At 43.1% G+C, this 24,679-nt stretch overlaps 2 protein-coding genes across 12 annotated transcripts in view; both read right to left on the bottom strand.

Moving 5' to 3' along the window:
• Positions 1-1,331: 1,331 nt before the first annotated feature.
• LOC129190253 (tigger transposable element-derived protein 1-like) lies at positions 1,332-5,656 on the bottom strand. Of its 6 annotated transcripts, none has more exons than XM_054792826.1 (4): positions 2,696-5,656; positions 2,073-2,139; positions 1,813-1,931; positions 1,332-1,699 (listed from the first exon to the last, which is right to left on the bottom strand). In XM_054792826.1, the coding sequence occupies exon 1, from the start codon at positions 4,539-4,541 to the stop codon at positions 2,787-2,789; it is 1,755 nt and encodes a 584-aa protein (XP_054648801.1). In that variant the 5' UTR covers positions 4,542-5,656; the 3' UTR covers positions 1,332-1,699; positions 1,813-1,931; positions 2,073-2,139; positions 2,696-2,786. The 6 variants fall into 6 exon arrangements, with proteins under 6 accessions (XP_054648801.1, XP_054648790.1, XP_054648775.1 ...); XM_054792815.1 differs by having other exon boundaries at positions 1,813-1,919; XM_054792800.1 differs by having other exon boundaries at positions 1,813-2,139.
• Positions 5,657-6,226: 570 nt separating this feature from the next.
• The window catches only part of atp2b3b (ATPase plasma membrane Ca2+ transporting 3b), a 72,689-nt gene continuing 54,236 nt past the window's right edge, over positions 6,227-24,679 (bottom strand). For 2 of the 6 annotated variants that reach the window (XM_054795382.1, XM_054795390.1), the window contains 2 exons: positions 24,540-24,596; positions 13,881-14,066 (listed from right to left, as the gene is read on the bottom strand). In XM_054795382.1, the coding sequence (XP_054651357.1) occupies positions 14,041-14,066; positions 24,540-24,596 (83 nt within the window). In that variant the 3' untranslated portion in view covers positions 13,881-14,040. Of the gene's footprint in view, positions 14,067-24,539; positions 24,597-24,679 lie in introns of all 6 variants that reach the window. The other 4 variants (XM_054795467.1, XM_054795243.1, XM_054795323.1 and 1 more) reach the window with 4 other exon arrangements.

Raw genomic sequence — 24,679 nt, 5'->3', positions numbered from 1 at the left:
TTTACCTCGCAAGTCAGGAGGCCATATTGACGGTGAAAGCTAGGGTTTCAGTCGCCAAACAGGGTGCCACCATCTTGTACTGATGTCATGTTAACGTAGCACTATACAGGTATGCTGTACGTTTTACTTGTATTATCACATGTTGAGAAAATATTACCAACTTTGGGTGAATGAGTTGTATTCTCTGGGTGGGAAAAAATATGCATGTGACACTTGCACGTTTTCCAGTTCTGTATTATTGAGTAATGTGTATGTCTGACTGCTAGGGGTACCTTCAAGACAGTTTTGAAAAATTTTGCTACTTAAACCTGCAGCATTTTCAAGGGCGCTCAAGCGAGTTGCAAGGATCCTTGGCTGACCATGTAAACTACACCTCACTAATACACGCATGCAACAAAAGGAAGACTGTTACAAAATCAGTTTGAAAAAGTGTATGGTATCACTCAACTGTTGAACAGGAATACAGCAACCACCACCATTAAATCCCCGCATTCTTGAAGATCTCTCTTGTGATGTTTACACCCGACTGGCATGTGCATTTGCGTCAGTTCGTTTAACTAGAACAGTACGTTTTAAAAGTTTAACTTGTAATGGTGACAAATACATTTATTTAAATATGTTCTCTTTAACCACTACTGGTAACATACGCTGGCTGTTGGTGTTTTTATATTAGTTTTACTTACAGTAGGTGACTTACAGTAGCTGGAATATTTCATTTTGTTTTTTTAGTAGCTACCAGGCACTAGTCCTTTAATAGAAATGTACACATAGCATAGACATCTACAGACAGAATAGAATGGGGTTACTGTCATTGCAATACAAAATTTAAAAGCTCTTTCCTAGCCATTCATTCCCCCCAGATATAAATAAATACAGTGATAAAGTGCATGATGATAAGGTGCAATGCAGTGATACAGAAAGCAAAAAAAGAAGTCATTGGGCAGGTTCAGATGGTGGTGGAATGGGGGCTAGGAGTTCAGTTCATGAACAGCTGAGGGGTAAAAACTGTTCTTCAGCCTTGCTGTTCGGCACTTCAGTGCCCTGGAGCGCCTTCCAGAGGGCAGCAAAGATAAGATGTAGTGGAAGGGGTGTGCAGTGTCTTAATGATCCTACAGGCTTTGCTTTGGCAGCGTTTAGCCATTTAAATGTAAACATTTAACATAGAATTACATGCCTTTAAACAAGGTTTATAAATAGGTGCAGATTAGATTGCCCTATGAGATGATAGTTGGATTCATCATAATAGAAAATAAAATGTTTTGAAAAACATGTATTTGATGGTACACTTGAAAAAAATCCAGTCATAAAATCAGCACAACAGTCTTCAGGCCTACAAGACTATGCAATACTTTAATTCCAGACATTTGCAACAATATTTGTACAACTGGGAAAGTTCAGTATTTTAAAAAAAGACGTGCCAATAATGACCACAAGCATATCGGGCCAACAAAATGAGGTAGCAAAGCCCACATTAAAGTCACTCAAACCTCAAGTTAGTAATCCAAGTAAAACAGCATGTGCAAATGTTCTTACGGTGCACATTATCCTCCACTGCACTAAGTACTGTTCACATTATTTGTCCTTGTGCCTGGAGCATTGTGAACTGTGTTCATTGTGGCATCCTTAACAGCTGCCTCAGTTGCACGCCCATGGGACTGGAGAACAGCCTCTTCAAAACCAGGCCACCATCATCATCGTACTAACAGCAGCATCAGTTACAATTAATAGTCAAAGCATAGTCAGATAATTACTCATGCTTCAAATCAGTCATGCTCCTGTCATGTATACATGGTGCAATCGTATGGTGCAAACCTTTCAAACACATGTAGAAGACTTTCTTCCATCCCCAGCTTTTGGGGTGGTGGTACTTTTCTTTTTGCGCCATCCATGTTGAAGCTTTTTGGCAGGCTGCTAGGCATCTGAAATGATAGCTTAAATTGATAAAACACGTGCATTATAAAAGTACCAGTACTGAAGTTCACACTCCGTTCATCTCATTTCATTGTTTCATTCCAATTTGTCCATTTCACACAGCCACATAAAACGAACAGAACAAATCCAAATTCACTTACCTTGTAAGTACGTTGTAGACCTGCTCCTTGGGAGGGAGAGACACCTTAGCTGTCACAGCTGTTCTGTCTGAAAATACATGAAATCCAATACAGTACTCAGGTTTTGAAGTTCTGTTTTATTTATCTTACACAATTCTAGTAACAGGTTACAAAAAAAACAAAAGTAATTGCGACTACCAGATAGAAATTGACTGCAAATAGTACATTTTGTTTTCAATCACATTGGAATCATGGAAATAATAGCACTAAAGAATATATATTGATATACTATTGAAAATAACTTTTTAAAATGCACAAAGCGCTGTCCATTTATCGCGGTTAATTGGTTCCAGACAGACCATGATAAGTGAATTTCCGCAAAGTAGAATTCCATATTTAGTTTTGAGCATGGAAAACCTTCCGACCCTCTAAATATGGGTTTTCAAATTATTAGAGCCCTCTACACATAAAATAACACCCCTATAGTAACGTTTACATTTCAATTACTCAATGCAGTCGACATAAAAAGTAAATAAGACATCAAGTAGACACCCAACTAACCTACAGTTTGTTTCATTTGATATGCTTACTCTTACATAACAATACTTGAGTATTTTTAGAATTCCACACACACAACCACTAACCTGTAAAAACACTGCAACTTGTTCGATGATGATGATCTGCTGTGCAGTACTGAAGATGAAGCGATGTACTGCGCAGCAAAGAAAAGCAGGGTTACTGCTCCTCTAGAGGCACCACTTGAGCAGAAGGACTAGGCCTAGGCAGTGGGTGTCTGGGTGCACAGCTGAAGAGCATCGAGACAGGCAGTTGCTGGTGCTGTTTTTTCATCAGCGTGAGAAGGTCTTTGTAGGGTTCCATCGCTCCATCAAGTGCATTCTGGAACCGCAATGCACGCATCATCTGTGGGTCCCATTCATCAATCATGTCCTGAACTTCCTTAATGGCTCTTGTGACTTGTGAGAGACGTTCAAGGGTAAGGCCAGCTTCCTCCTCCTGGTCCTCAGCAGCCTCTGGCTGCTCGTCCTCCTCCTCACTCGCAGACTTTGCCATCTCCACCAAATCCTCGTCAGTTAAGGGATCCAAATGCGTCTCCAGCAGCTTATCCACGTCATTGCGGGTCATATCCGCGAAACCTTCTCCTCCCAGCATCCGCGCTAGCCTTACTGCCTTAACCACTGCCGAGTTGCTTATATCCTCTGGGGTGAATCCTGTATTGTCGTGAACAATTTCAGGCCACAGCTTTTTCCAGCTGGCATTGACGGTCTCCATCTTTATGTCCTTCAACACGACATGAATATTCTTCAGACAGGTTGCGATCGTATACTGTCGCCAGCAGTCCTTCAGCAAGAAGTTCTCCTCAAGATCCATGGCTTCGACGAGGTGCTGCAGGGCGTTTCGCGTGTAGAGGGCTTTGAACGTGCGAATAACACCTTGATCTATGGGCTGGATCAGTGAAGTGGTGTTGGGAGGAAGGAACTCAATCCGCACACCGTCATAGGTCAGTTCTTGGGCATGACCTTCAGCATTGTCCATGAGGAGAAGGACATTAAACTCGAGTCCCTTCTCCACGAGATACAGCTTGACTTGGGGGATGAAGCACTTGTGGAACCAGTCCGATGTCAGCTGCTTTGTGATCCTGCCGTTGGCATTGTGCATCCAATGCACTGGCAGCAGGTTCTTGTTTTTATTCTTGAGGGCCCTCGGGTTCTTGGCCTTGTAGATGAGGGCAGGTTTGAGCAAAAACCCCTCAGCATTTCCACACATAACGACAGTCACGCGGTCTTTGTACGCCTTGAAGCCATGGACCTTGGCCTCATCCTTGAAAATGAATGTGCGGGAAGGCATTCTTTTCCAGAACAGTCCTGTTTCATCCATATTGAAAACCTGTTCTGGAAGATAATTCCCCTCCTCAAGGATGTTCTGGAAGCTGTTCACATAGTCCTCTGCTGCAGACTGGTCCGCAGAGGCAGCTTCTCTGTGGAGAACGACACTCTTCAGCTGGTACCTCTTCTGGAACTTCTCGAACCAACCCTTGCTCGCCGTGAAATCTTTGAAGGTTGCACAAGAGGGTCCAGGTTGAGGATCGTCTGCCGTGAAGCGCTGATAGAGCTGCCTAGCCTTCTCCCGGATGACCAGCGAATTCAGCGTGACGTTATTCTTGCGGCTATCGCTGATCCAAATTGCTAGGGCAGACTCAGTTATCATTATGAACTTATTACGGCTTGTCGCGACGCGCTTTGCCTCCTTGTTGAAGGAGACGGCAGCTGCTGCACGGATGTTCTTTTCATCCTTGCGGATGGAGCGAACGGTGGACTCATTCAAGCCATAATGGCGGGCAACCTCGACGATTTTCTTGCCATCCTTGATCATATCCAAGAGTTTCACCTTCTGCTGAATGGTAAGCATCTTCCTACGGCGCTTAGTTTCATTGTCCAAAGGCTTAAAAGAGGCAGCGTGTTTAGGAGCCATCGTGGGACTTCATAAAAATTCTCATAAATCAGAAACACAAGAACAAAGATATTTCCGCTGCTTAGCGAGACAGAGGCGCGTGCGAGGGAAACGAAGCGGGACTGGATGCTGCGTGAGGCTGAGCTAATCAGCGGCCAAGAACAGCGTGCTCTGATTGGTTTGGTCTCATCTATCGGCCGATAGTGTGCCTTGTATGAAGTTATGAGCCGTTTAATGCGTCTTCTGGCTGCCCTGTATTTGCATTTTAGTTGATTTAGTCATTTTTATACTTGAAAATGCTTAAGCCAACATACGTAAACTTTGCTTAAATATGCATATTTCTTTGACTAACAATAGGTTGTAGTTTTATGAAACATGATTTTTAAAAATGTATGTATATATAAATGAATAGATTTTGAAACCATTTTTACTTACAAACAATGCCTAATTATGTTCTCTTGAATCACTATTGGTAACATATGCTTTTTTTGGTTAAAAAAAAAGTAAAACTGCACCTTTAAAGATGCTAAAAACCAATCTAATGCAGGGCAATATACTGTGTTTGCATGCAAAGCTTTGCAGTATAGCTGACAAAGCAAATATGTGTACTAATAATATCAATAACATCTATTTTTATAACAAAATATAATAAGTTGCCAACCGAAATTGGCCCCCAGCCACATTTTGGACATCCCTCGTTTACAGCATTTTTTTAAAGAACAGTAACCGTTTGAACAGAGTTCACTATTATCTCAGTTTTTGTATTATCTGGAGCGCAGCATTAATCATTCCAGCTTGTAGAACCGTTCCCTATCTATTTTTGGTGGGTCAGCTCTTTCGTTTTTATCAACTTTTCTTTCTTTAGACTTGACCGACGGAAGCGACTCTCTCGGTTTCTCCTTAGCATTAGCCGCTAGCCATTCGCCGCCACCGACTGCTAAATTAGCCTGAGTAGCTCAGCGTTCGGTACCAAACGGTCGACGCAGCCCTTCTGCACCGTGGTAATCCGCCTCGATCTCCGTTTTCTACGACGAATGCTCGCAATTTTTGTCCGCTTATAGGCACACTACCCAGGTTTTTGGCGGTGCATCGCAACGTCGGACGTACACTTCCTGTCCTGCAGCTAAAATGTGCACGTGAGAAACCGGTACGCAGTTGTGTGGCTCCGTACCACAAAATTTGAATACGTACCGTTACACCCCTATAAATTAAGAAATCTGAAACATTTGTTATGCTTGTGTTTCTACAATTACCCCAAGTAAGCGACACCTTCATTACAGTCAATAATACAATGTGTTAATGCATAGTTCTGTTATTGTACTCAATTGATGACACCAGAAATGTTATCTGTTTTTGGATTCTTGTAATAATACATTAGTTTCTGATGAAGGCCCAGTGGGATGTCTAGATAGAGTTAGATGTCTGATATAAGTTAAATCATTGCTGTGTAGTCAGTGGCGGACTTTTTGGGGCCCTCTTCATATGTTCTTTTAACACAAAAAAGCAGGAACGTAGCAAGGCCCCTATCAATACACAACATTGCACTAAATTAATATGGGATGAACAGAAAAAATAAACTTTCAAATATAAGTCCAGCGAATGTCAAAATGCCGGATATTTATTTTTGAACAAAAACAACCCAGAAATCATCACAAGAAGTGTGCAAGTGTGTGTGTGTGTATTGAGGGTGAATATGACCAATTACACTAACAAAAGCAATTACAAAACAATATATCCCAACAGTCATAACTATACAGTGTCAGGAGGAAGGCATGGAAATGGGGAGAAATCATTAACGCCTCCTCTCTGAACACAAACTCTCGCTGTTTTGGTCTCTCACAGACATAAACACTTAGCTAACTATTGTTTTCTCCCAATTTCCACATGGGAGAGACGTCCAATGGAGGTTTTTCATATTTTCTCATTATCTTGTTGAAGCACATCCATATTGTAGTCCATGTTTTTCATTGCATAAATGTCAAAGAAAGGAAGTGCTACTTGTTGCTGTAACTTCTCACTGGACTTCACACACACGTGAGGTGTCGCAGCACCAAACTCAGCATCCGGTAGCAGACTGGAACTCGGCTCACAGTCCGCGGTAGTTAGCGGACGTTGACATTTTTTCTACCGACACCTTAGAGAATTTTGAGACCTTCGCCCATGAGGCAATATATATTTTTGGCGTCCTCTCGCCGTTACCTCTTCTCAAACCCGCTCTGGTAAATTCGCTTCATTTTAAGTAGCTTCACAGTTAGCTTCTCACAAAGGCGCATTACCTCGGTCATCATGGAACAGTCCATTATAGTGTGGGGGAGAGGGGGGTTGATAATATGAATGTATCTTTCAGATGGCGTTCTTTTTTGTTGTGTTATTTTTTTAGTTTGCTAACATAATTATACATGATTATATATATGGGTACTGCTGGCAGTGGTGACCCTGGCCCTTGCAGAGCCTAATTGCCTACTTTGCCTTAATGGTCCGTCCCTGTGTGTAATAGACGTACAGTATATGTACTTATTGTACAGTTTAGTACCACTAATGAAAACGCAACATTTTGTCACTATAGCGTCTGTAAGTCAGTCATGCACCTCCAATGGAGAACTTCCGTCATACTTCTCCACCCCCAGAGTGGGGTACCTTTAAATACACCCTATGGGCCTAAAGTTATAAAAAAGGTACTTAAAATCTGCATTTAAAAAAATATAAACGTTTCTGCCTAAATAATACACAATTATTAATTATATTTTGGGGTTTTTAACCCTTTAAAGTCCAGCATGTTTACATTACCATTTAGTTAGGCCCAAAAAAAAAAGTAAAGTAAAAACACACTCGCTCCAAACACCAATGGGGACACAAGGCCTGTGATTTTACTAGCAAGGCACGCTTAACCTCCTGAGAAGCTGCGTAGGCATACACAGACATTACATTTTAGCCTTTAAGCACCATGATATGTTGTTTTTGTTTTTTTCTAAACTTCAACTGATTAGCCCAGTGGTCGGCAACCCATGGCTCCGGAGCCGCGTTTGGCGCTTCAGCCTCCTTGTTGCGGCTTTTTCGCCGAGATATGTGAACTCTGATGGGCTTTTTTATGTTCAAGTTGGCTACTTTTAATTTTACACAAACACAGGAATGACTCCAAAAGGCCTCCATAGTTCAGTGTTCAAATGATTTCAAAGTAGACCTGCACATGCGCTTCTGTGAGTTGAATTGTGTTGTTGTAACAAGTCCAATTTAAAAAAGATTAAAACTTTTAAAAGTGTATAAGCTGTGTAATGTTTTGCGGCTCCAGACTATTTTATTTGTTTTACTGAAAGCAGAGGCACAATGGCTCTTTTGATGGTTGCAAGGTTGCCGACCCCCGTATTAGCCTCATTCAGGGACACTTCTTGCCCCATCTTGTGGTGATATCAGATCATTACACCCATTTCAGTGATAACAAGAGGGTGGCAAAGTTAGCAAAAGACTTCTGCAGCAGTTCCTGAAAGAAAAACAAGCAAGGTAAAAAAAAAATGCATCCACATTTGAAAGCAGTGTATTTATATAAAATAACATCTCTAGCGTCATATTGCATTAAAATTTGACAAATTCTAGTAATAGTGGCAAACTACTACATCAATAAATGTTAAGTACTTGGGCATAATGTAATCTGATTGATCGTGCAATGTAGTTTGCTAATTTGTGAATATCTCATTGATTTTATAGCTGTAAATAATTCTTTTAAGTGCCGCGTTTGCTTATTCATGGGATGAAATACATTTTGGAATATTAAGAAAGGTTTAAGTACGCCTGGCAAGTGGTACAGAGAATGGGAGTTAGCCACAACATCCACAAGTGCACGAACATTGCCGTAAACAACAGCATGTTCACAATGATGGTGCGCCACAACCCAAGTCTTCTGTTTCGGTGTATTGGTTTCAAAAGCTATGCATCCATCCACCAATCCTGCAGCCACCAAACTGGATCCCCCCCAAAGCTCCGGCTGTGCCTAGAAATTCTGTCCGTAACAGTTACGAACGGAAACGGTGACAGTCCTGGCGGAGTCCAAACTTCACTAGAAACGAGTCTGACGTAATGCCGGCAATGCGCACTGAGCTCTGACACCGGTCACACAGGGAGTGAACAGCCCCGAAGTTGGTGATCCGGTATGCCATACTCCTGGAATACCCTGAAATCCTGTTGCTGTGTAATTGTTTGAGTAACTATGCAGAGATGACACTTCTGAAGTGTTTTAAAAGGAATATCCTCTGGCAAATTGGACCCATATAAAAAACAATATAAAAAACTCTTGAATCTATATTTATCGATTAAGGAACATCCTTAACAGTAGGCCTTTCTGGAAAAAGGAAAGCGCAGACAGTATGGGTGACTGGAAGACAGCACTTAAGGCGTTATGATCAGTTTTAGTTCCAGATGGAACTACCACAAGTATTTGGGGGCTGTGGACGGCAAACAAGTTGCTCTGAAGAAGCCACGCAAAGCTGGATCCATCTACGACAATTATAAGGCATGTGACACGATTCGATACGCACCGCTCGCATTGCTCGCGAATAGGTTGCGTTGTGTTTGCGACTCCGGCAAGCAGCCCCACACAGTTTACACATACTTCACGCCTGTTCCACGGCCAATGTCGTCATTGGCAAGCGAAATTGCGTACCACTGTGGGGACAAAATTTGTGCAAGTGTCAAGATGGCTTGAATAAAGGAAACCAAAAAAACCTCCAGAAGTGTTTGTGAACGAGGCCCAATCCATGCCACTGGTGACGAGACGTTCAAGAGAGAACAAACAACACAGGACCACACAGACTTTGTCAAAGTTATTATTGTAGAATACTTTGATGTATTTTTTTTTCTTTCATACAGACAAAAGGTGTTGGACTTAATTCCCGATAAATTATCTTAGATTTCCATACAGTTTTAGTCTACAGTATACAGGTGTGTTCTTTCTCATATATAGATATTTATTCATTTAAATAACAGGCAGGTAACTCTTTAATATATTCAAGTCTTTATGGGTTTTTTTTTTTTGGTCTTTTTTTTTCATTTCAGCACAGTTCAGGCTGTATTTTCTGTCGGCAGAACAGCTCTGCAGTGTGCAAGAAGGGGAACCATTCCACGCACAAAATATACAACAGTATGTATAATGAATAATGTAAAAGCCTCAGTTTCTCCCCGGCCGTGAATACTTGCAGCAGATCTAAAAGAGCAGCCTAAACAATGCAAACAATGCATTGCACTTCTGCAGTCTCTAGCTCTGTGCCACCCTCCAGTTGTCCAGCCTCATTTTGTCCAGTCCTTTAGCTCATAATGAGGTACGATTGTATCTCCTGTTTGCCTATTTACAGAGTCACGCCTCAGGTCTTAAAGAGACTGAACTGCACGCTTCGGGGGCTGTTCAATGGACAGAAAACACAGCCCTCAGAATATGCTCAGGAGAATGTGCGACGTCTGTTTTCCATCAGTGGGAGCACCGGTGGAGAAAATCAGTAACCATAGTAATATACAAGTGCTTCCATTTTGTTGTTCCTCCTTACAAAAAGCAAAAGGACTAAAATAAAAGAACAGCATAAAAAAAGTAACAGGAACATAGTACCTGTAAATTAAAATTGCGCGTGTGCACATTTTGGGGCGATCTGTACAGTTTGGATGCAGTCGTACAAGTTTCTAATTTTGGATAAATATATTCTTTGTCACGTTCTGCTTTGCCTTCTGTTAAAACTATCTCACAACATCATGATGTAACATGGCTGGACGGATGGACAGAGATGGCAGGAACTGGACCGTCTAATTTACAACACTGTAAGATTCATCAGTATGTGTTTTTCTTCTTTTCGTGTACTGTAAGAAGCACTGACAGAGCTGTGCTACGAGGCGCTGAAATAGACAAGGTTAGACTGGAACAGGAGTGCGTGCGTGTGTGTGTGTGTGTGTGTGTGTGCGTGCGTGCGTGTGTGTGTGTTTGTGAGAGAGACAGAGCTAACGTGGAGAGTTCATAGCACACAGTCGTGACAGTAGCCTAAATGATTTACCTACACATAAAGAGTGACATTAATGATACCAAAATGCATGCTTCCAAACAGACAGAGCAACACAATGCTACCACCCGGGTGTCGGTGGCGGCCATGATGATGATGAGCATTCAAGAAGACAAGAGTTCTGTACAGTTAAGGATGTTCCCAGAGAGCCTTGCGCCCATCCTGAAACAGAACTCGCAGGACACGCGTGTTCCTGCGCTGTTTTTGCATGTGTTAGCATCCCTGTTGCACTGCATTTCTAATCTGGGTTTACACGTGATGACATGTCAAGTCAAGTTGCATATTATCCGCCCTTGCCTGTTTCCCATGGTGGGTCCGGTCAGGAAGTCAACAGGAGAAAACTGCGGTAGGGGTCTGGGGGGGGGGGGCTGGTGGAAGGCGGTGTTTGGCGGGCTGGGGGTGGCGAGATTGTTGATTTGCATCGCGTTGCAGCGGCGCTCCGGGGCGACATGAAGTCAGCAGTTCACGCACACCCGCTGTAACATGGGGCACTGGGCGACACTCTGGTGTGTGGGCATGATGGATGTGGAGGAATGTGACGCCACCAGCTCACATGGCGCCCGCTGTCGTTCCATCAAGTGTGTTGTCAAAAGATTTGTGCTCATGCAGCTCTGCCTCCAATGTTACATCTTAAAACACTCCATGATTCCTTTTTCACATTGTTACCATGACAACGCAGAGGAGATTAATAGGGCAAACTAAGGGCATGTCATTCAGTTTTGCCTATCAAAAATGCTTCAGAGCCGCCCCCCTCTACACGCTGAACATGCGCTGTGCGTATTTTGTGCGACGGGGGGTGTTCTCGGCACTGCCGCTGTGAGGGATAGCGCACCAAGTCAGCCAGAGGCAGGAGAGACGAAAAAGAGAGTACTAAGACACTGCACTCATCACCCTGGTGGTGTAATGGTACAGCTGCTGCCTTTTAAAGCAGAGGGCATGGACTCAATCCCAGTCCGTGGGGGAGTTTTTTCTTCTTCATGGGGCTCATATAACGGATGCCAGCTAGTGTGGCTGTGCGAATGTACGTTGGTAAACCCAACTCCCTGAACCTGAAGAGTCACGCTGGACATCGAGTTGACAGTCTGGGCTAGGTTAGTGCACTCAACTCTTTTTCTGCGGAACCCTGGGCTGGCTAAACCAGATGGGTTACAGGAACTGTCATGATTGTGTTACAGTTGTCACCAGAATTAGTTTACTGTTACCTTTTAGTGTTTGTCTCTTTGTAGAGTGACTGCACAAGACCTTCAAGCACGGGTCTGTTCACTTGCAACACTTATGGGGCAAAGAACCATATTTGGTAACTTCCATGGGGTTCAAAATGGACCCCACACGCCTCACTATGAGGCAGTAAAATCGCACGTCATTTCTCCCGGCCAGACAGCAAAGACAACAAAAGACAATGATTCAATATTTCAATATATATTATCGTGCTGGGGTGGGGACATTTGTAACGCTCTCTCCGTATTAGTCATCAAAGATGTGTTTTTGCCTCTTTTGAGATTCTGGGGCTGAGGCTCATGTCCTCAATGGCCTTGGTTTGCCCTACAAGCAAGCTGCGTCGTCAGCATCACACGCGTTTGGGCGGACTCACACCCGTGGTTTCCAGTTTTAAAGAAATAAAATGCCAAGCGTATAACATATGATAATATGGGTCTTCTCATGCAAGCACTATGAGCTGGTTCTTCAACTTGACAACACGATGACGGTGAACGTGTCGTCATCGACACGACATGATGTGTGTAGCTAATACTCTGGGTAACACTTAGCCTGCAAGATTCCAGTTGTTTGTCGCTTTGTGGCAACAAAGCTATCAATTCAACCATCTATCTATCCGCATCCTGCGACGGGGGAGGGGGGGTTGGCTGGTTTGTGATGGAGACGACCTGATGGCATGCGAGCAGGAGCGGGTTTGAGGTGAGTGCATGTTCGTCTTAAAGGGCCATAGTCTGTGCATTGTGACCTGATGCCATTTAAAGGGATAATGCTTCACAAGCATTCAGCTTTTTTCCCCTCAAAAAGGAAAGAAGATTCGGGAAAGCGAGGCAAAACAACGTGTGGAATGAGGAGCCTAGACAGAATATAATGTTGACACATATGCCATCGATCAGTTCATTATATGCGGGGGCCCAGTGTACTGTATGTATATGTGTGAACCCCCCACACACACAACATGGCATTCGGGCAGCATTCGAGGATTGGCGACTGAAGAAGTTCTGTGTTGTCGCTTTCCAATCATTCAAAAAAATAACATATATATTCATATATACATATGTATATACTGTATATCCTTCATTTACTATTAGGCTTAAATGAATAGTATTTGCTTGAATTTTTGTTTCAATTTAGCTTCCCCAACCCCCCCCAGAAGAGACAGACAAGACAACACACACACGCACATTGCGAGAGGGCTGGGGTGAGGGGACAGTAGGAAGTCAAGTGAAAAATGACGTCATGCGGGAGAAGAACTGAAGCCGTGTGAGAAACAAACAATGAGCACCATTATGTTGAGAAATGGCAAGTTAAAGCTTGAACGATTAGATCACAAGCCAAATGAGTTGACGATAACCACATCATCGTGATGTCATGGCAGGCCAGGAGGCGGGGGGTGGGGGGGTTGCGATGGCAACCAGAATGAATGAACACCAATATGAACGGGAGAGGTCTGGAGTCCCCCCGTTGCCTCACGACCCAGGTCTGATAGCGCTTTGAAGGATGGATTTACTCCATCGCCAAACCCGCCGTTACCAGGGCGGGTGAAAAAGCGAGTGAGGCCAAGGTGGGGTGGGCAGGAGGCTGCTGAGGGGGCGTAGGTCGTAGTTTGAGGGGGGTCAAAGGGCTTGAAAGTGTCAATATTCTCATGGAGCTAGAAGTAGCAATCTGCGGCCATTGTCCTCTCTCTCCTGCATGCCCCCCCCCCTCGTGTGACAAAAGAGACTGGATGAAAATGTCATGTGTGCGTCCTCAAGCTCTCTCCTCTGCTCCCATTTTTTCCTCCCCCCCACCCCCACCTACTCAGTCATAAGGTGGTCTCCACACAGTAGAGGTGGGCTAGGTGAGGGGTTGCGGGTTTCCCCAGCCGGTCCCTGGTATGATGGCTGCTGCAGTGTTGATGGTGGTGATGATGGAGATGGTGGTTGCCGGGGGTAACAGGGATGATGCTGTGCATGTCGTCAGGGGCAATTGATGAAGTGCTGCTGCTGCTGTTGTTATTATTTCGGTTGCACTGGGTCACTGGGAGGCTATACTGGCGGTATGGGCGGGTGGGGCGGGTGCGGGACGTGGGCTGGGGCTGAGTGGGAGGGGGTGGCGGCTTGCGAAGGGCCGGGTGCACGTGCTGGTATCTGCTGAGCTCTGATTCGTCATCCACATCAGTGTCATCAATCAGCGGGATGTTGTGGATGAGGTCATTGATGAGGAACTCCGGGTGGGCCATGAAGTTGTGGATGGAGTTGCGGGACTCTGGCTTCTCCCGGCCCTCGTACAGCGAACTACGGAATGCTTTCACCACTCGCATCTGCCGGATGAGAGGGAAGGTGTGGAGAAACCACAAGAAAAAGAGAAGAGGAAGTCAGCCAGAAGAAATGGAAAATAGCCAAGGGAAACCCATGGAGACAGACTTGTCTCCTCCAGAAGACAGACAGACAGACACAGACAAACAGACAGGCACTCAGGGCCAGGTGGCTTTTCGGGGAACTTCTAATGACTTTAGCTTCACGGACTCTCAGCTGTATGAACAGTATCTTTATACAAGTGGTCATGAATTTAGGAGCTTTGCAAAGTGGGACTTTAAGACACCGTCTTCCCGCTTTTAACTGCTCTGTTTCTCTAATGTGCGTTACACCAGCCCCTAAGCTACAGCACATCATCCAACATTGACATCCAAATAAAAGTTAAGGAGGGAGCAATGTTAAAGACGTGGGCATGACCTTCGGTTAGAACAATCTTAGCCACTTAAGAGACTACTGCAAAACGTCACTCTGACTTACGAATGATTGGTCGGAACAGAATGCTTTTGTGCTTTCTACGTTTATGTGTCATTACCCAAATGATGTTGGATGGCTAACTTTGTACATTTTTCAAGTAAGAAGATTAAAAATGTCATGCCATTATATGACAACTGGGGATGTCCAATGTTATTGGCCGATCATGCCGTTTTTTCTGCTGATAATGATATCGGTGCGTGCGTGAGCACTCATCAAACTGCACTGTGTTCGAAAGAGCAACAAGCTCAGTATGAACGCGTTCTGGAATTATTGCCAAGTTTAGCCTTTGGATTGTAACTACAGTCCTTCGTTTATGATGGTGAACTGGTTGCAGACCCGACTGTGAAAAATGAATTTCCACCAAGTAGGATTCCTTATTTCTAAATGGAATATTTTCATAGTTAACAGCAAAGAAAACCTGTTTACGACCTTTTAAATACGGTTTTTAACATGATCAGAGCTCTCCAGACATGAAATAACACACCTAGAGTCATCTTTACAGTCATATTACCCAATATAGTAGACATAACAAAAGGAAAATAAGACATTTAAGACATAAATAAGACTCATACTCGTGTGTGTTCTGTAAATGTGTTCCAGTGCTAGTTGAGCTGAGGGCCGGACAGGAAGTGACGTCAGGGGTTCAGAGTTGAGTTTTAGCTTGGTGTGGGTTAACGGACGCAACGGTAGCCCTTGTTAGGGATTATTGTGCCTGTTAATTCAAACCTGCAATAAAAGCCTGTTATTAGGGAGATCAAGTCTGGTGCTTGTCTCTCACACTGAACATTACAGTAACATTACTGACACCTACTGGCCAGTGTAAAATACTCTTCTGAATGCCTTATATTTATATTTGAGTTCATTTAGCCATTTTTTTCTATCCTTGAAAATACTAAATTTAAAAATTAAAATACATACAATTTGCTTAAATGTGCATATTTTTTGACCAATAGGCTGCATTCAACCACGTTTATTCATATAGTTTTAAAAAACCATGGTAGAGTCAAGTGCGAAATGGCGAAGGATTACAGTACGCAATTTGCAATGACTGTAAAGTGTTTTGCTCTTTGCGTGTAATGCGGCTCCACCTAAATAGTAGCCCTGACTACTAATGACAAACAGATACCGCCAGCATGCGCTTTCCAGCAACTTCAAAGCGGTTGCACATCGCCCCAAACAGGAAAGAGAAAACCAAAACAAGAGTACAAAACAGTAAACAACGTAAAGTCCAACCTGCCATGCGGAACATGATATAAGGCACTGATTATGCGAGTGCGGGAGTTAGGCGTCTTTCTGCAACACTTCTAATCCAATATCACACCTCGAGAAGAATCACTCCGAGTCATGCGCATCGTTTTGGCACTTTTTCTACAACGTGTATTGCAAATTGCAGTACTTGTCTCATTTTTCATAAACAGTGTTTATTTGTGAAGTGGAAGCGTTGCTGTCTACATCGATATGAGTTTATACTGTATTGGCAAGAAAGCCAACATCGAGCATCTCTAATGATAAATAATTAAGTAGAAAGGGAGTCCACCTGATCTTGTGTGCCGCCAAATGATGTGTTTAAAAAAAAAAAGGTGTGTTGAAATGAGTTTGTTATTGACACACAGTTATGTCAGTTCTTACACACCAAACAGACCTTGCAGCATCCACAAAGACCACAGAAGCAGCAGACACCTCACTTAATACACACCTGGCATGTGCATGTGTGTGCATGTATGTGTGTGTGATGCAACACTCGCACTGCAGGCATGCACACACACAGGTGAAGCTGGTTGTCAGGCACAGATGGAGAAAAAGCAGGAGTAGTGAGTAAGTTTAATGTACAGTTAAATAGGAAAACTGAACGTGACCTCGCTGGCACGCACCCACACGCAGACATGCAGAAGCCGTTGTAACAGAAGGGAGCAACAGTCATATTTCTCCATGTAGTGAACTCAGAGTTTTGGACATCTGCATGCATTGGAAAGTTAGGCACTGTGAGCTGTGAGTCAGTCAGTTAGCATCTCTACACGCACACGCACACACACACACACACACACAGTAAATGTCCTGCAGCCATGCAGCATTGAGAAACAGAAGTGAGAGTGGAATCAGGATGATGCTGATGATAAAGGTTGCTGCGGGACATCAAAAAATCAAGAGTTGCAAAAAAAAAAAAGAAAACGAAAAAAAACCCAAACATCACAGCGAATCAGCAGGTTAGAAGAGCATGTGATTGGTTAGATTATTTCAAAGAGGTGACTGGTTCAAAGTCGGCCCTGTCACACATGGACAGGCAGCCAGGTCATGCTTAGTCAGATCTTTGTCACTCACAGTCTCTCTCGGTCACACACACCCACACGCACCAGAGTGAAGTCCATGAGTGTATTGGGCGGTGCATTATGCAGTGTATGGTGTATGCGTGCATAAAGACATTCCTTTGCCATGGCAGTTGTTCCATGCACCCTTCCCTCAAGACCAAACAGAGGAAAAGCAGTATGAGCTCAAAGAAAAGGAGACACTTTAATGCAAAAATACAGACAGGCACAGGCAGACAGAGACTTACATAGAGACAGTTTGGCCAAAGGCATTAAGTCAACAGCAACACCGACTGTGCTTTTCAAAGGTGCACAATCGGGCAGCTGAATGGTGGGGGGCGCGATGCTGCAGTTGGCCAAACTACGAGGCGTCTCTACACATGACTCTGGCATATGTGACAGAAGGACAGACAAACGAACAGACAGACAGACAGACAGACAGACAGACAGACGGTCAAGCAGTAGGTTCAGTGCTTATCTGTTTTTCCAAAGAGCCTGTCAGACAGCAGAAAAACAATTCATGCAGACTGAGAAGGTTTCAGAATGTTACTTTCTCACTTTGTCAGCATTTGGTTTGTTTTCATTTTGTCCCCATAGGTAGAGTAAACTTTCGAGTATATGTCGCCCGCAGTGTGACCTGAGAGGCCTGCAGGTCAGGGCACTGCTGTGTCTGCTGTGTTACTGCTTTTCTCTCAGCTTCCCTCCCTCCCTCCCTTTCTTCATCCCTCCCTGCGGCTCACTCAGTAGTGCTTGATGGAAAAACGATGACGATTAAAAGTACAAGGAAAGATGCGCTTGAAGGTTGAGGCTGCTGTGTGAAAAAACAACTGCTGATGGGAAGAAACTGCAACATAAACACAGAGGAGCTATGAGGTAGATGACTTGTTCATGGTTCCGCAAATCCCACTTTGTATGCGCAAACGGTGAGTGGCACCGTCCTTCCGATAGGCGCGCTTCTCTTTTTAGCAGCACCTCAGCAGTCTTTGTTCCAATTAACTCTCTTTTTGTCTTCATGCAGAAGATGGAGGCTAACGTCTCGTCTTAAAATATACGAGGACACGATAAAAAAAAAAATTGAAGAGGAGGAACCTTCCTACCTCTTTTTCTAAACTTTGGTGTAAAGTATGTACAGTAGATGAAACCAGTCTAGTATGAAATGAAAACAAACTGGATCCATAGGGATCACCAAGGTCCAGCACAGCTCAGGTGGATGAAAGCATGGAACACAAGCACCTTTTGACATCTAATATCTTTGAAATTTAAGTCTGAGGGCTGAGGTTGCTTTGCAGAGAACTCCGGTTGAGTAAGCAGAGAAGTTCTCTAAGTTTGCTGCTTGATGACTGACACAGTGGTCATCAAGATACTTAATCATATTTGTTTTGTCGTTACACAGATGAATAGACAAATAATGTAACAATCGGATCCCACTGACAACGTACGTCTTCACGTCCTGGGAGGAAACACAGCCTTGACACTGGCTGGTTACAACACAAAATGCCTCTTTAAAATATAAGTAATATATATAAGTTAAACCACACAAGTCCGTCTCACTAGTCTCTTAAATACAACCAAGTAAGATGGTGAATGCTTCATGATGACTATAGAATGCTGCATATTGTTTTCTAGAACAAATCAATGTTTTTGTATGCAAAAACACTGCAATATATGAAACAAAGTGACTGTATGTCTTTCATTTTTATGATTTAAATTTTTGAATGAAGTGCTGAAGTCAAATTTATCAAAAAAGCATGAAAATGTAAATGCAATTTCGATACCACCAAACCAATTCTGTGCAAGCACCAGTGGTGTCTATCAGAAGGAATACATTTACAACTTAAATTCTAGTATTTGTTCCATGAAATTGTAATTTCCAATTATTATCTTCATTTTGAGGTGTGTCTCTTGGTTGCACTGCTTCCAGTACGTGAATGTGTATGTTTCATTCCTTTGTCCAATCAGATTTCAGCTTCTATGTGTTGCTCGGTCAATGTAATCTGCCGAGGGCCTTCAGAATCAGGAGTGGTGGCCCATGTCCTTAAACACTATTAGTAATGGGGCTTTTTTTCCAATCAGATTTCAAATTGGCCTCACAGGGCCAGCTAGCTGGCCTTCAATAATGTCAGCATTTCTGTCCTCTAATTGGGTGATCAGAGCAAAACTGTTTGAGAAGTCAATTTACGCCTTCAGTGGCTGATTGACAAGGAGAAACTGACAACTCGGTTGAGTAAACGCATTTTATTTAAAAGTTTGATATTTTTGTCTTGTTAAAGGGATAGCTCGGCTTGTTGGACATGAAGCTGTATGACATCCCCATCAGCAGTGTAGTGCACCAGTAGTGGCTTTTTCCCCGCTTCGTCCCGTGAGCCGAGTTCTGGTCAGTTTTTGGTGTTGAAAGTAGTTCGGGCTAATTGGTGGGGTGTTGTTTTGAACACATATTGTTTTGCTTCTCAAAACAATATGCGTTCAAAATAATAATACATCAATAATGCATCACAAAACTGTTTTCCACAAAAAAGTCAGACCTCACAATCGCTCTGTGCTATTTTCTCTCCCTTTCTATCCCTGCGCTCTGCTGCCTGTCAACTGTTGCGTGCCATTCACAGTGTTTACAAGCGCAGATGATGACCACTGCGACGTGAGAGGACTAAAGTGGGAGCTAGAGTGGTAAATATATTGACACAAAAGAAAATATTTAAGAAATAGCGCAGACTTGTAATTATCCGGGCTGTAACAAGAAGCATGTGTCTGAATCTCCTTATATATTCCATCGCTTTCCTGTCACGGACATTGCTATTGGGCAACTTTGGCTTCTTGCCATTGGCTATAAAGTGGGAACGAAAGTGGCAAGGATGAAACAGCTTTGTGTGTTAGTGCACACTTCAGTGAGTACGATTACGCTCCTACACTACCAGGACAGAGGAAGAAACATGTTTTGAACAGTTCTGCTGTTCCAGCACACCAGGTAAGATTGAATTAATTAGATGCCGCCTATTACCGCCTTGTTTAGAAGCTAACAGTATTAAAACAGGCTATCAATAATCAGCTAGTAACGTTGCGTGAAGCAAATCACCAAATGTTATATTCCAGTGAATCATCTACATAACATAACATTATCTAATGACTGCTATTATTTAAATGGTCATATACATGGAAGTGTGGTCTTCTGCACGTTTCTTTGAATATGCTTCAAGTCACAATATACAGTATATATATATATATATATATATATACAGTGGTGTGAAAGTGTTTGCCCCCTTCCAGATTTCTTATTTTTTTGCATGTTTTTACATAAATATTTCAGATCATCAAACAAATTTAAATATCAGTCAATGACAACACAACTGAATACAAAATGTAGTTTTAAAATGAAACATTTTATATTAATGGAGAAAAAAAATCTAAACCTACATGGCCCTGTGTGAAAAAGTGATTGCGCCCAAACCTAATAACTGGTTGGGCCACCCTTAACCGCAATCAAGCGTTTGTGATAACTTGCAATGACTCTTACAGCACTGTGAAGGCATTTTGGCCCACTCATCTTTGCAGAATTGTTGTAATTCAGTCACATTGGAGAGTTTTCCAGGAAGAAGCGCCTTTTTAAGTTCATGCGACAGCATCGCAATAGGATTCAGATCAGGACTTTGACTAGGCCACTCCAAAGTCTTCATTTTGTTTTTCTTCAGCCATTCAGAGGTGGACTTGCTGGTGTGTTTTGGATCATTGTCCTGCTGCAGAACCCAAGTTGGTTTCAGCTTCAGGTCACAAACAGATGGCTGGACATTCTCCTTCAGACAGCAGAATTTATGGTTCCATTTATCACAGCAAGTCTTTCAGGTCCTGAAGCAGCAAAACAGCCTCAGACTATCACACTACCACCACCACATTTTACTGTTGGTATGATGCTCTTTTTCTGAAATGCAGCGTTACGTTTATGCCAGAGGGACACACGCCTTCCAAAAAGTTCTACTTTTGTCTCCTCAGACCCCACAGTATTTTCCTAAAAATCTTGGGGATCATAACACGCCAAGGGGCCATACACTTTTTCACACCACTGTATGTTAGCTGTATGTGAGTTTCTAAAACTGACATGGATGTCCAGTCATTTTTTAAATCAGTCATGGAAAAAAGTGGATATAGATATAGTCTACTCACAGCTACAGCTGTGGGTCCAGCTTCAGGTTGGACCACTTCTCTGTCCCTCCTCTCTCTCTTTGCCCGTTCTAACTCCATCTGATCAAGTTCAACGTCAGTGCATTCCGGATCATAACGTTATCCCTTTGGCTTTGTGCTAAAAGGAATGTTGCCATGACTTATTTTGTAGTCAGATGTGTACTTGAACTATCCCAGCAGTAAACACTGTGAAACAAGTGATGAAAAGATGTGTAACAGTTTACAGGTGGCAGCATGCAGTGATAAGAAAGGAGAGAAAATAGAGCAGAGTAATTGTGAGGTCTGACTTTTTTGCGGAAAATGCTTTTGTGATAAAAATGACTTTTTTGAACACAAGTTGTTTTGAGACGCAAAACGCTTTACTTCTGTGAGCCCACCCGCTAGCCCAGGGGTCGGCAACCCGCGGCTCCGAGCGCGATGCACAGTAAACTATAATTATATAATTAACGAGAGCATAGTAATATGTTTTATAACGAGAAGCGCACTGTAGTTATGTGCTCGGAGCCCGTGACACGCTAATCGCCGAGGTGGTGACTCGGGGAGAGGCAGATAGCGGGAGCTGACTGTGCATTGGCCGCTTGTGACTGCTGTGAGGCGGGGCGTTCCCCTTTCACTTTCACGTCTCCAAATATCAGTCCCTACATCTGTCACTAGTCACTTTTGGGAAAATAAGTCACCAAGAGGGTTTGGAAAGTCGCCACATTTAGTGAGAAAATGGCCAAGTTGGCAACACTGGGCTGCACATGAGATGTCGTTCACAGATGGCGAATCGTTCATAAAAATATCACAGCATCTATTCTTTCAATTAAAGCATAAGCAAGAAATGATTCAGAAAATGAAAGAATGCCTCAGTTAAGGATTGGACAAATAGAACGGTTATTGATGACAATTCAGCGCAGGCATAAACGCATCAACTGTGATGAGCCTTTTTATGTTAAAGTTGGCTACATTTTGTTTTCTTTAACAAACCATTACTTCATTTTATGGGAACCATTCAAAAGGGCTTACAGGGTTCAGTGTTTAAATGACTTCAGAGCAGGGCTACACATGCACGCTGCACTTTTATTTGTGGAATTTAGTTGTTGTAAAAGGTAACATTTTAAGAAAATTACAACTTTTACAGGTTTATAATCTGTGTAATGTTGTGCGGCTCCAGACTGTATTTTTTTTACTGGAAGAGGAGGCAAAAGGGCTCTTTGAATGCTAAAGGTTGCTGACTCTTGAACTAGCCAGAACTACTTTCTTCAACACCAAAAACTGACTAGAACTCTGCTCACGTCATTGTTGATGGGGATGTCATACAACTTCATGTCCCTTTCCAGTAAGCTAACAGATGAATATCGATTCTGAACTGCTCCAGATGATGTTGTAGTGTAGAGGTTTGGAGTTGCTGAACCCTTTACTGCCGAGCCGTTCCATTTACGCTTGCTACCATTGGCTGAGGACCAAATTTACAGGCACCGCAGATCACCGGTGGAAATTACTAGTGCTTGAAGTTACTAGCAAAAATGAAAGTCATGCGTTTCGCTGAAGATGTATTTGAAGATAAAGGGTTAAGTGGGTGTCGGGCTTCATTAATAATGGTGTTGCAGCAACCCGGCAGTTAAGTAGACTGCTGGAGTTTGGAGTTGTGGCACAGTGGGAAACGACGCCATCGTTTGGCACAGGGGCTCAGGGTCCCAGTTAGGGTGAATGGCAATGTACAGCAATATTATTATTTTTTTTTTTCAAACAATACTGGCCCGGTAAGGTCCCACTGAAGGCCCGGATACCAAATGCACCAACCGCCACTGGCACACACGTCAAGAACTTGTCACTCCTGAATTTGGTTTTCATTCATTCAACATATTTGAAACGTCACTATTGAGAGTAAACAAAATGGGTCATGTTAGCTTTTTAACTCCCTGCGTATTACTTACTCACAACATGTATCTGTTTAGATAATATTCTGTAAAGCACGTGTCATGCTAGTGCCAGGTAATAGATGGCAGCAAGGTCGTTGCGGGGCGGTGCACACACCTTGATGTTACTACCAGCCAGACTGTTTTCGTGGGCCTTGGAGTGACGATGCAATACATTTCATGATATACTGCAATCATGACGGAAAGACAGATGCTTTCCTAAAGAAAGACAACTCAGGTAACTCCTGGTGTCTGAAAAGAATGACCACAGTCAACAAAGCGGCGTGGGAAGTGCAGACGGGAGCCTCTCTATCGCTACACCTACATCACAACAGGTGATGGAGCAAGATGGAGAAGGAGGCAGCATTGGATGGCAGGACATAAAAGGGCATGAGGGAAGGAGCAAGGAAGGAAAGGAGAAGCAACTGAGAAGACTAATGATGAGACAGCACAGGCATGCACACACACACGGACACGCAAATACGCTTCAAAGCACAGGTGCACGCATTGCCATACGCACAAGTGCACTCTCTTACACACACACACACACAAACACACGCACGCACGCACAGACTGAGAAACAGTGATACATACATAGCAGCTCCAGGGTACGTCAGCAAGTGCACACACAAACACAGACGCTCGCAGAACTGACATACAGAGAAATCAAGAGGAAACATGAGGGGGGTGGTGCTACCCTCTACAAGAGATGGGAGGATGACAAAAAGGGATGAAGTCAAGGACAAAGGAAATGACAAAAGTAGGAAAAGAGGAAAAAATGAGGAGAAAATCTAAAGAAATCTTATCATTATGCTATAGACAAGAGCCTGTATTTAGATCTGGTACAATCCAAATACATCTACAAAAATCAGAACTCTACTTATAGATGAATAAGAGTACATTTCACGAAGTATTTAAGTCGACGCTGAGCAAACAGGAAACCTGTAATGTCTCAAAAATACACAGCAGAGAGTCGAGAGTCGCATTGGAGAAAGAGAGAGAGTTAACAAACAAGCTAGACAGGGAGAAAAAACCACAACTTTTTGGAGATCTCACAGAAGCGAGGCATACGTGACGTTGGAGCTGGAAGTCGTGTTACAGAAATAATCAAACAACAAAGACTGAACAAAAGAGGAGAGGGGAGCATAAGGCGGAGGGGGAAGCAAAAGGGTGAACTTAACATAGAACTGCAGGTTAGGAAACAGCAGTGTGTTTTGGGCCTTTTATACTCGAAGGTTTACAGTTTATGAAGCCTTTTGGTAAAAACTCAAATTGTAGCTTTTCAAGAGTATGACTCACAGAAGAGTTACACGATTATTGTGTTCTTTTGAAATGAGAAAAGCAAGATGTTTACAGCAGGTCTTCAACACAGTAACCTCGCTTGACCTCATCGACAGACAGGAAATAAAACGTGGTGCAGCAGGAGCTGTTCTTTACTGTCAACTTTCATCCTTGCCTTCTGCCCGAATAAATTGTATCATTTTCTTTGATTTTTATCTTTAACAACTCATTTTTAAATTGGCCTGTATTTTAGCAGGTCACCTCACACAGAGAGGGAACACTAAGCGACCTTCTGCACCACATCAACACTCAACAATTAAACCAAACAGACTCTGGACTGGCACCAGACCTGGATTTGGACCAGACCAGATCAGACCAGAATTGCACAGCTGGTCAGGACCGGGTGCTGTTTGAAAGGGAGAATAAGAGAAAAGAATAGAGGATACATTGTACACGCACGAGCAGCGAGCGAGCTGGAGGGGGCACAAC

This window comes from Dunckerocampus dactyliophorus, chromosome 1, assembly GCF_027744805.1.
Source record: "Dunckerocampus dactyliophorus isolate RoL2022-P2 chromosome 1, RoL_Ddac_1.1, whole genome shotgun sequence".
Lineage (NCBI taxonomy): Eukaryota > Metazoa > Chordata > Actinopteri > Syngnathiformes > Syngnathidae > Dunckerocampus > Dunckerocampus dactyliophorus.
Note: the sequence above shows the minus strand (reverse complement) of the source record. Positions and strands in the feature narration are given on the sequence as shown.

What these genes read in the sequence shown, in the direction of transcription:
- LOC129190253 (XM_054792785.1), bottom strand. Translation starts at nt 4,541, where the DNA reads ATGGCTCCTAAACACGCTGCCTCTTTTAAGCCTTTGGACAATGAAACT.